Below are 11,436 nucleotides of genomic sequence, written 5' to 3' on the forward strand. Positions count from 1 at the left end.
CCCCCCCCCCCCCCCCCCCTTCCCTCTCTGATTCAGACTCCTTTTTCGTTTTCGTGTCTTTCTTTTTTTTTTTTTTTTTATTTCTATTTTCTGAACATATTTCTATTTTTTCCCTTGCAGTATATATATAAAAGCACTCATCTCCCACGCGATTAATGGGTCGTCCCACTCACGCAATGTGACTAGGAACCGAGACTGCGTCGTGCACTTAAGTGCGCGTGGATAAGTCGAGGAGTTGACCGTAAGAGTATATTTGATGAATTTTGGTCATATAATATAAAAATTGAGTGAAGTTTTTAGGCAAAGGTCAAATAGACCCATGTACTATCATTGATTGTTCATCTAGCACCATGAACTAAAATATGGTCCATCTAGGCCATTATATTCTTAATAATTTTTCATCTAGCATTTTTAGCCTATTTCTAACAAGTTACCCATCTAATTTAATGACATGAAAAAATAAAATTCGAAAAAATGATGACATGTTATTTATGTGGATGTTTTGGATGATTTTACCCTATTTCATTAATGAAGAAAATGATTTCTTGCAAAGAAATATGGTACAAATCAAAGTTGTTATATAATGTTTTAACTACAGTGTACTGCACTACTGTGTATGTATAGTGGGGTATTCAAAATTGTTCGGCAATGAAATTTCATGAAAATCGATATATAAAAATTAAATATAATAACTTAAGATATTGTATTTGATAAATTTTATTATTTTTTAAAAAATAATTTAATTTCCATATATCGATTTTAATGGAATCTCATTGTTGAACAACATTGAATAGCCCGCTATACATACACAGTGCACTGTAGTTGAAACTTTATATAGCAACTTTGATCTCTGCCCTATTTCATTGCAAGAAATCATCCAAAAATACAATATCTTAAGTTATTCAATTATCCAAAAATCCAAAAATATTAATTTATTTTTAAAATAAAATAAAATTTACCCAATACAATATCTTAAGTTATTATAAAAATAATTTAATTTTCATATATCGATTTCCATGAAATCTCATTGTCGAACGATAGTGAATACCCCGCTATACATACACTGTAGTTAAAACTTAAACTAATATCATTTTTGATGGAAAAATGTTGCAGAATTTTATATTTTAAGGACAAAATCAGTATCCAAAAGAAAGATCTTCAATATCTAAACAAAAGAAAAATCATATTAAGAGAAAAATAAGGATTTGTCAATTGTAGATGCTATAAATCTCATAGATATCTATCTAGTTTATGTTTGTCTTCCCCCTTATTTGCGCCGATAAAACACCTATAAATATGATTTTACAGTGATTTTGTTTAGATAATGAAGACGTTTCATTGAGATGACGATTTTACCCTTAAAATATAAAATTCGACAACATTTCACCGTCAATTTGGCCGGAATGACCAAAACTAATAAAAATTATAAAGTTAGGGACCAAAATTGAAAAAAATTTAAAGTTGTGCACCAAAATTGATAAAACTCAAAAGTCGTGGGACCAAAAGTGATATTAATTCTTAAAACTTTATATAGCAATTTTGATTTCTACCCTATTTCATTGCAAGAAATTATTTTTTTCATTAATGAAATAGGGTAGAAATCATCCAAAACATCCACATAAATAACATGTCATCATTTTTTTCTAATTTTATTTTTCCATGTCATCAAATTAGATGGGTAACTTGTTAGAAATAGGCTAAAAATGCTAGATGAAAAATTATTAAGAGTATAATGGCCTAGATGAACCATATTTTAGTTCATGGTGCTAGATGAACAATCAATAGTAGTACATAGGCCTATTTGACCCTTTTGCCAAGTTTTTATAACTTATATTTTCTCACTTTGATCTTATCCTTATTCTTATTGATGTAAAAGGTTTAATTCATGATGGATATATTGAAAATGAACCCAACTCAAAGAGAAGCGGAGGGCGATCCGGGCTAAAGTGCCCTTAGTTCGAGGCGACCTCAGCCTCAGCGAAAGCGGCTTCAAGGTGACCTCGGGGCGGCTTCGGCGAGAGGTGTCCTCGATCGGGGTGCCTACTTTGTGCACTACACGTGCAGACTCGATCAACATGATTCAAGCGTCACCCTATTCTCATGGAGCGGTTAGGAGGAAGCTTTGGTATAATAGAGTTCATTATTGTCTTGATTAGGACATCTCTTTCATGTTCAATCATTACATTAACTTGTAATCTTCCTATAGCACTATTATTAATGCTAGAATTGTCTCCGCAACTTATATTTATTGTCTTTTTCCTTTTATTATCGTATTATCTTTATCTTTATGTATCGGGTTTATTAATTCGGGCTACCCGGGTTAATTAAATCCATCACATTAGTTTTCTAATTTTTTTATCTCGTTTCTCAAATAGTCAGCGAATAAGATTGCCATGCGTTTGTTAGGGAGTTATTTATATGCATGATTGCCATAAATAGTTCATATAACGTAATTTTCTCGATTTATTTGTTTATTTGTAATGTTTTGGCTTATGATAGTGTGTAATGATATTCAGTCTCAAAACATTTTTTTTTCATAGTGCATTAAATATCTCAAGGCTAATCAAATATTGTGTTCATAGAGTTTGACTTTTACTAATGATGTAATATTTTTTACTTAATTTTTTGCAATTGCTATTTTTCTTCTCATTGAATCATATTAGGACTCTTTAATATATATATATATATATATATATATATATCTAGTGGCATCCGGTGTCCCCGTGAACACTCCCACATGGATGATGGGAGTGGGTTCGAGCCTCTTTTACTTTGAGAAAGTAGCTATGAACAGATACTACATTGTAACAGAGTCAGTAGTACTCAAATATATATATATGGACAAGGTAACATAGTACAAATCAGACTAAATGTACATTATACAAAATAATGTATTTTCAATACTCAAATATAATGTACAATGTTAATATATTAAAAATACATTATTTATGTACTGAATGTATATTATTTGATAATATAGTCCACACAGTTGATTGAGACTCCCGGGCTCCATCACATGGAATGGTTAATTTGATATGTATATATAATATATAGTGATGACAATTTACCATACTAACAGCTTATGCTTTTTAATCTATTAATGATGGTTTCAAAAATCTATTAATGATTTTTTTTTTTTTTAGAAAAAAGAAGAAGAAGATACAATTCATTAAAAATAAGGTTAATCAAGTTGGATTATGCTAACTAATCCTATCATGATAAGTGGCACTAAAATGTCGCAACTTCAAATTACTCTCCCACAGATTTCCTACAAAAGAGGCGCAAGACGCTTTCAACTCTCATCTTCTCCACACCACAATCTGCATTCTACACTCTGCAATGCCACTATATATACGACCCCCAAACTCCGTCTTTCAATCATCCCACTCTCAATCTCCCTTTCAAGGAGTTCAAAAAAAAACACAAAACAATAAAACTCAAATAATTACTGAAAATGGATTTTAAAATCGTCTTCTTTCTGGCGTCATTCTCCTTTCTGGTGTGGAATTCCAGAGCGTTTAATGTCACCACCATGCTCGACGAGTACCCGAATTTCAGCAACTTCAACAACTACTTGACGCAGACCCATCTCGCCGGCGAGATCAACTCGCGCAAAACCGTTACGGTTTTAGTGGTGGATAACGGCGGCATGGGGGCTCTGTCGGGGAAATCAAATGATGTGATTAAGGGGGTCATGGCGGTTCATATTGTTCTTGATTACTATGACGTTAAGAAGTTCATGAACTTGAAGCAAAAGTCCACGAAGTTGACGACGCTTTTCCAGTCGACGGGCATGGCTTCCAGCGAGAACGGGTTCTTGAACGCCACCGATATGGGCGGCAGCACGGTGGCGATTGGCTCCGCCGCCAAGAATTCGCAGCTGGGATCCAATTTGGTCAGCGCCGTGGCTCACGAGGGATATGACATATCCATTTTGCAGGTCCGTTTTTGACTGTTCTTAATAATTATCTATGCCCATGTATTGTATATCTTGCATGCTCAGCATATAATATATATAAATATAAATGTACAGTCCAACTATCAGTTTCGACTTTGAAATACTTCAATTTTGTATGTCTTAAAATCCGGTCATTTTGCAGATTAGCAGTTTGGTTATCCCGCCCGGCCTGGATTCCATTGCCCCGTCGTCTGCGCCGCCGTCTCCACCGCCGCGGCATGACAATTCTCCGGCAGCTGCACCGGCGCCGAGGAAGTTACTCCCACCTACAAACTCCCCGCCATCTCAATCACCACCCACACCTTCCCCACCCGGCGGTGCACCGTTGCCGGAAGAACCCGACAGCCCTGCTCTTTCACCCGAGGGGGACTCGGAATCCTCGGCGGCTAACACAGCCCGAGAAGCTTGTTTGGGCATTATAATGGCGATAATCTCAGCAAACCTCTTCTTCTTCTTCATGCTATGATTTGAGGGCCGGAAATGAGAGAAGTTTTTTTTTGGATTAATTAGCAGCTGGGCAAGAACCAGTCGGGGACGTGAAATCGACGGCGAATAAAAAGGGAGAGATCGAGGGTAGCTTTGAGGAATTTTGTGTTGCTTTTCCGAATTGTAATTTGTCAGCAAATAAAAGAAGGCCGCAAGAATTGCCTGTAAATGGCGTCGGAACCTTCGACCCCAACACTTATATATAAAAAATCATCTATTTTTCCGATCATACTCATTTTCTTTCTTTTACTTTCACTATTTCTAAGAGTTAATTGAGTCCTCGATTATTAAAATTACATAATAAACTATGTAAAATTACTATAGTGATGGCTAAATTACGTAAAATCATTATAGTTAAAGGTTAAATACTCAATCAAATTATTATGAGTTTACCATTTTAGTCCTCAACGTCTAAATTTATTTAATTTCATCATTAATTATGTAATTTTAAGGACCCAATTACATAATTGGATTAAATATTAATATCGAAGAGGACAAAATTAAACTATGTTAACAAATGATCCAATTTAGCATAGTCAAGAACTAAAAGGTATTAACTTTGTCTCAAAAATACATATTACATCACCCAGACAATTGGTCATTAACCACCATTAATGGAGTTTTATTGCGGAGGATCACGAAACATAATGGCCAAATAGTTCAATTATATTGCTATATTTTTGTGTAGTTAAGCAGCCTATTTTTAATTCACTTGGTTTACATTACAACATTAGAGGTACAATGGCATGTGCAATATATATATATATATATATGTCTACAAGGGCTCCAATCCATGCTTCAATGCAGCCTTCCAAACAACATCAATCTGGTCCACATCAATGGCTCCCACCTCGTGATGAGTCCATCCTTGAAGAAAATGAACCACCCCACCTGCGTGGCAAGCATGAACCACACCTCTTCCCATCGAATACTGCTTCAATCCAAACCACAATATATATAATTCTTCATTTCTGTTCAAATCATTAAACATATATGAAGAATGTAACCAACCAACCTCGCATGATCCGAGGCCCTCCACATCCTTGGGGAGCTTCATAGCTGCTAACTTCCCATAAGTGCAGTCTCTGCGGAATGGGATGATTGGAGGAACCACAAACTGATGAAAGTGCGTTCCTGATGGAGCCCACCTTTGCTCTCCCGGACTGCTCCATTTCCCAATTATCCATGTCTACACTACACCCCCTCCATGTTAGGTAGAACCAAAACTTACCATCACGTCAAAATTATAGCTCATAGCGAAGACACAACTTTATTTATTTCAATTATAGCTCACAGCGAAGGCACAACTTTATTTATTTCTTTATATACGGGTTCGTATATATGACATAAGGCAAGATGCTGGACTTAACCCTTCACTATTCTTCGCCTAACAATTTTCCTAGCCACCAATTGCTAGATGCTGGACTTAACCCTTCACTAGTCTTCGCCTAACAATTTTCCTAGCCACCAATTGCTGAACAATTACCCTAGCTACTAATTGCTGAACTTGGTCCTTCATCAGCCTCCGTCCAACAATTACCCTAGCCACTAATTACTAAATTCACCCTAGCCACCAATTGCTAAATTTGACCCTTCACCGGCTTTAACTCACTTTGCTAGACTTGATCCTTCACCGGCTTCCACCTAACAATTCCCCTAGCAACTAATTGTTGAACTTGGCCCTTGACCTCCGCCCACTTTATTTATTTTTTTATACAATATAATATACATTAAGTACACAAATAATGTACATTCCCTGAATATAATGTACATTTTTAATATACTAAAAATACATTATTTGATAGTATGGTTCACACAGATGATTGCCAATTACTGGACTTGGCCCAGCCTCCGCTCAACACATCTCATCTAATCTAACTTAACATTACCTTACAATGTTCAGCAGCTTGATACTTGGCAACTTGAACTAGAAATTTTTGGCACTCCTCCCCTGCCTCTCTTTGGATTTTCAAGAACCTCTCCCTGGATTTAGTAAGCATCTGCACCATAAATAGAAAACACAATAAATGAACAGAGTCTCATCACAGATCGAACTAAGATTGATGGATGGAGTAGATCAGAGCAGATATTACCAGAACTCTCACATGTCGACGGGCCAGGTAGAGGGCAATGGCCCTTCCTAGTTTAGAAGTGGAACCAGTGAGGAAAACCTCACTAACATCTCCAGGAATATTGTTTAAGATTACAGCAGCAGTGAGGGTGTTTCCATGGACCACTCGCACTTTAAGATTGGGATGTTTGCTCACAAAAAGTGTTCCACCTCCGTTCAACCCTTCATTCTGTCAAAAAACATTCTTCCACAAACCTTATAATCAGCTAAAAAACCATTTTCCAAACCACACCTTAAACTAACTAACTAACTAACCGGTTCAGGAGAAGTAAATAGAACAGAAAGTATGGATGAACAGATACTACAATGTAATACAGTCAGTAGAGCTGAAAAAAATAAAACAGAAAGAAACATGACAGACCTTGTTTAATGCAGCGAGGCTAATGACCTTGGTGCCCAGTTTATCAGCCCTAAGGATTGCTTGCTCGATTTGTTTATTTATGCCTTGTGTAGCAAAAGGCAAGAAATACTGCAAAGTGTAGCCTTCAAGTTTCAATACTCGCGATCTAAACAAGTTTGGATGTTAAATACGAAGAAGAGAAGTCGAGGAGGATGGATACCTGAAAACCGTATCTTGGAACAGCCCATGTCTGGTGCAACCTCCCTTTAAGATGGTAAAAGCTGAACAAGAAAGTCTTGGACTTGAGCCACATGATCATCATTGCCACAACGCCTAAAGGCCACACCGGTAACAAGAACAGTCTTGAACTGAAGGGAATCGAGCTGAAGGACCGAAATACAAATGGAGAATGCAACGATGACATAATGTCCACTACGTGTGCAAGGAACACAAAATCGGGTGCCCTTTCGTCTGCCAGGAAACAAACTAAATGATGACCAGAAAGTATCTTAGTGCAAAATGCAAATAATAACAGCAAAACCATATCAAGAGCTCACTTGTTCTTGACTTGATTTCTCTCTGAAGATCCCAGGAAAGGCTATTTATTGTCTTCCCCAACATATCATAGAGAGGCATGAAGAGGCAAAAATTAGTTCTCATATCCATATGGTGTAGGCTATGGTACCTATACATTGAGCCACAAAGTCGAAATTTTTACTACACTGTTACGAAAAACTAATTAAGTTCAAACTACGGATACACAAAGAGAGCCTTACGTAGGGCTATAAATAAGGTACTTGAGCAGGGGAACAGCCTCAAAGAGGCCACAAGGCATGATTTCAACATTGCTAAGCCCCAAACACCTAAGGAAATCGAACACCAAAACATAACTATACAGAATTATCACCGATCCATAACCAAGAAACACGGTCCCCAGAGTCGGAATCCCAACAATTACACACAACAAGAGGTGCTCCAGAAACGTTGCACTCCCAGCTGCACCAGACAAAACGTCGAACTATGAGCAACGTAACGCTTAATTACTCGATTAGTCAAGAATTACGAATAAACGAGTACACGATTACTTATTTCTACCTGTAAAGGGATGCGGGACTTTGGATTGATGGTGCAGCCAGTGATAAAGCGGGAAAAGTTCCCGAGTGTGCAATAGCCTATGCATCAAATAGTACAGCGGCTCGGAGAGCCCTATATGCAATGCAACACAACAAATTACCCCTCTTGCATCCCAAATGGGAAGATTGGCCAGGGAAGGGAAGCTCAAATACACAATTGCAGCCATAATAGCTTGGAGCAATAAGAAATTGTCCCTGTTCGAGATTAAGCATAAATAACCATATCCAAACATAGGAAGGGGGAAATAAAACTCAAATTCAAACTCATACCAATGCCATTCCTTGTCAATTTGCTCGAAATCTACGCCCCGTCTATACACCCGTTTCGGGCGATTAAAGAAGAGCATATTAGTATGACTACTCCATAACTGATGAACAAAACCTCTCAGGGCACACAAGGCAAGAATATGTAAGCACCAAACATCCTCCCAGCTCTTTCTCCAAACCAATGAATACATGAATTTTGCAAAAAAGGGTCCATACAATAAATACTGTTCAAGAATCCCAGAAAATTAAAGTAAAAAAGTTATAAATTGAAAGTAGAAACAGATAATTTCATACAAAATGAGTTGCAGAAGAGGATAAAAAGTGCATGCATGCCTTGAAATGACCCAAATTTTCCCAAGGCCAAGCAAATAAGGCTGCATTTCTTCTCCCATGAACAACAACATTGTAATCCTCCATCTCAACAAAAACCTATGTTCAAAGAACCCAAGAAAATTAACAGAGTGCAAAGGGCTTATAAAGGAAAAGAAAACAAGAAATTATTTATTTCTGAGTGCATGTAGGTGTCATTTTCTACTACCTACCATCTTTTTGTTCATTTACTGTAAAACTATGACAAATCCTACTGGACAACGTCTGTATCTCAGAAAGGAAAAGTGCAGTACTACGTAATAAGTAGCCCCAAAATATTTTTACTATCGCAATCTTCTGACCAGTAGTCTGTAGACTTCCATACATGCATCTAATTAATACCCAGAATGAGATGTTCAATTTTCCCACATTTTGTTCAACCATACATAAGATGCTGACAGCTACATGTACATATCACATCAAGACAGCAAACCCTTTGATTAATTTTCTATAATATGCCGCTGGGCCAACTTTTTGATGCAACACATCATTCATTCTGAGTACTTTTGTTTTTGTTTTTTGTCCAAGATTTTTAGAAATCCTACTTACCCGGACACTAAATTGATGAAGGTGGAAGAATCATTAGAGCATCCTTATCAGAAGTTTTCTCACTGAGGAGTTTTTGTAAGTGTGATTAGTTTTTGTGAGTGTGATTAGGAAAGAGAAAGTGAGAGGGAAAAAAATAGTTTAAAAAAAAAATAAAAATAAGAGCTGTCAGGCACATCTGAGTGCAGGCGCTCGCTGGGTGGCTCTGTGGCCTCCAGGCACGTTTTCCGCAAATGGAGAGTAAAGGAAGTAGGTCCCACTTTCTATATAAATCTAATATTTGCAGGAGCAACTTTCTTCTTCTCTCTCCTCCTTATCTCTCCCCCAAGTGGGCAAACACTGTTCTAATATTCCAGAATTATGCTTTGATGTAGATGCTCTTTGGCTAAAAACATGAGTATTTGATTTAGTAGATTTTGTCTGCATGAGTAGCAAGAGGAGTGAAGTGAAGAGAGTGTAGTAATGTGTGCATAGCTAGGAAAGGTTTGGACTTTGTAAGGATCCTTTGCCTAAAAGCTTTTTACCTAACTTTGGACACATTCTAGGCTGTCGTTGTCCCCGTGCTTTTGGCTAACGAGAAAAATTCTAGAATTTTATGTTATTTAGGTATAGGTAATATTTGTCTGTGATCTTAGTTAATAAAAATCACAAATTAAATGAAGTAAACTAATTTAGGTTATTTATAGTTGATGGATTCAAATTAAAAAGACAAAAATTTAAACTCATAACCTTATAATTACAGTATGAATCTCCCTTGTGATTACAAGTATGAATCTCTTTGCAGACTAATTGGGTTACTTTGAGTGTGTACTTATTTGGGAGGCCACGTGTTTAGGGAAAAAAACATGAAATGTAATTATTTGGGATGCCACGTGTTTGGAAAAAGAACATGAAATGTGTTTAGGTTGGACTTTTATCAATTAGTTGGCTGCCAAATGCCAATAGTTGTCAATAATTAATAAATGGATATTTTTTCATAAAATATTTTGTATTTTTTATACATTAGGTTTACTGCTTACACTAAATTAATTTTAAACTCCATAATTCTTGTTCAAAAACGCTAAAGAAGATAAATCACATGTCGTCCAATTACTCATTTGTACAAGGAGTTTTCATCACCTCTAAATTCTGATTAATTTTTTGGACTTTGAATCTCTCAATGATCCCCAATGTCTATTTTTATTAGTGTGAGATCAATTCGAATTGAAATTATTGATCTTCTGAACTTACACTTGCAATAATTTGACAATTTGATCGTTTGCCATTTCTTCATCATAATTGACATTGTTGGGGTTGCATGATCTAAATTCCTTTAATTTGATTAAGTTCTGCTTTTTTGTCTATTTCTATATAAATTCAATCTAAACATAAATCGTGTTTTAACTTGGACTTCTTGAATTAGTTTTTTTTTTAATACTACTAACTCTATTAGAATAGAGTAATTATTCATAATTACCTCCACTGAGACTCGAACCCACCACCTCCCATATAAAGGGAAGGGTTTGATGCCATTGGACTTTTTGAATTAGTTAGTTCCCCATAGTTGTCAATAAATTGACAATTCATTTGCCGCTTCTTCGTACGTTGTTGGTGTTGCATGATCTAAATTTCTTTAAATTGATTAAATTTTGTTTTTGCCTATTTTTATATGAATTCTATCTAAGCATAAATTGTGATTTAACATGGACTTTTCTGAATTAATTAGTTCCCCACGGTTGTAAATTCAATATAAACATAAACTGTGTTTAACTTGGGCTTGTTTGACAAATATTAATTAGCAGTTTGTGTTAGCGGGTTTAATCAGTGAATTGTATCAGCGATTTATAAGAAAAAAGTGTTTGATAAAATTAACTGTTTAATGTTAGCGGTTAATATGTAAAATGACCTAAAAGCGTATACATATATTCAATAATGGCTCTCCTTATTCTTTTTATATATATATATATATAATTTTAATTTTTGTTATAATAACAATAACAATAATAATAATAATTATTTTTATTTTATTTTTAATAAAAGAAATTAAAATAAGAATTTAAAAAAAATGTGGTTCCCCTTGATCTTCTACTTTTCCCACATCGGTGGAAAAGGTGGAAGTTGGGACTTAAGGAGCTTCATGGACAGCTCAACTGGTCATATTGGTGAAGTTTGGGAGCAACGTAACAACTAGGGATTGAGTTTCACTAGCGCGGGGGGGGGGGGGGGG

At 36.0% G+C, this 11,436-nt stretch overlaps 2 protein-coding genes across 3 annotated transcripts; one reads left to right on the plus strand and one right to left on the minus strand.

The window, feature by feature from the left end:
• Positions 1-3,414: 3,414 nt before the first annotated feature.
• LOC115995653 (fasciclin-like arabinogalactan protein 14) lies at positions 3,415-4,499 on the plus strand. Its single transcript, XM_031234754.1, has 2 exons — positions 3,415-3,940; positions 4,101-4,499. Exons 1-2 carry the CDS (start codon positions 3,455-3,457, stop codon positions 4,422-4,424), a joined length of 810 nt encoding a protein of 269 aa, XP_031090614.1. The 5' UTR covers positions 3,415-3,454; the 3' UTR covers positions 4,425-4,499.
• Positions 4,500-5,038: 539 nt separating this feature from the next.
• LOC115996419 (very-long-chain aldehyde decarbonylase GL1-1-like) lies at positions 5,039-8,764 on the minus strand. 2 transcript variants are annotated; one of them, XM_031235623.1, is made up of 11 exons: positions 8,649-8,764; positions 8,319-8,539; positions 8,011-8,243; positions 7,692-7,911; positions 7,473-7,600; positions 7,136-7,386; positions 6,937-7,044; positions 6,538-6,744; positions 6,334-6,444; positions 5,460-5,633; positions 5,039-5,375 (listed from the first exon to the last, which is right to left on the minus strand). In XM_031235623.1, the coding sequence occupies exons 1-11, from the start codon at positions 8,730-8,732 to the stop codon at positions 5,220-5,222; spliced, it is 1,893 nt and encodes a 630-aa protein (XP_031091483.1). In that variant the 5' UTR covers positions 8,733-8,764; the 3' UTR covers positions 5,039-5,219. The 2 variants fall into 2 exon arrangements, with proteins under 2 accessions (XP_031091483.1, XP_031091484.1); XM_031235624.1 differs by lacking the exon at positions 5,039-5,375 and having other exon boundaries at positions 5,529-5,638.
• Positions 8,765-11,436: the final 2,672 nt, after the last annotated feature.

This window comes from Ipomoea triloba, chromosome 11 (assembly GCF_003576645.1).
Source record: "Ipomoea triloba cultivar NCNSP0323 chromosome 11, ASM357664v1".
Classification (NCBI taxonomy): domain Eukaryota; kingdom Viridiplantae; phylum Streptophyta; class Magnoliopsida; order Solanales; family Convolvulaceae; genus Ipomoea; species Ipomoea triloba.

Excerpts from the sequence above, each read along its gene's own strand:
- LOC115995653 (XM_031234754.1), top strand. The coding sequence starts at position 3,455 with ATGGATTTTAAAATCGTCTTCTTTCTGGCGTCATTCTCCTTTCTGGTG. Across the intron at positions 3,941-4,100 it reads ATGACATATCCATTTTGCAG|ATTAGCAGTTTGGTTATCCC; the intron begins GTCCGTTTTTGA and ends GTCATTTTGCAG.
- LOC115996419 (XM_031235623.1), bottom strand. The coding sequence starts at position 8,732 with ATGGAGGATTACAATGTTGTTGTTCATGGGAGAAGAAATGCAGCCTTA. Across the intron at positions 7,912-8,010 it reads AGTCCCGCATCCCTTTACAG|CTGGGAGTGCAACGTTTCTG; the intron begins GTAGAAATAAGT and ends TGTCTGGTGCAG. Across the intron at positions 7,045-7,135 it reads TTCCAAGATACGGTTTTCAG|TATTTCTTGCCTTTTGCTAC; the intron begins GTATCCATCCTC and ends TACACTTTGCAG.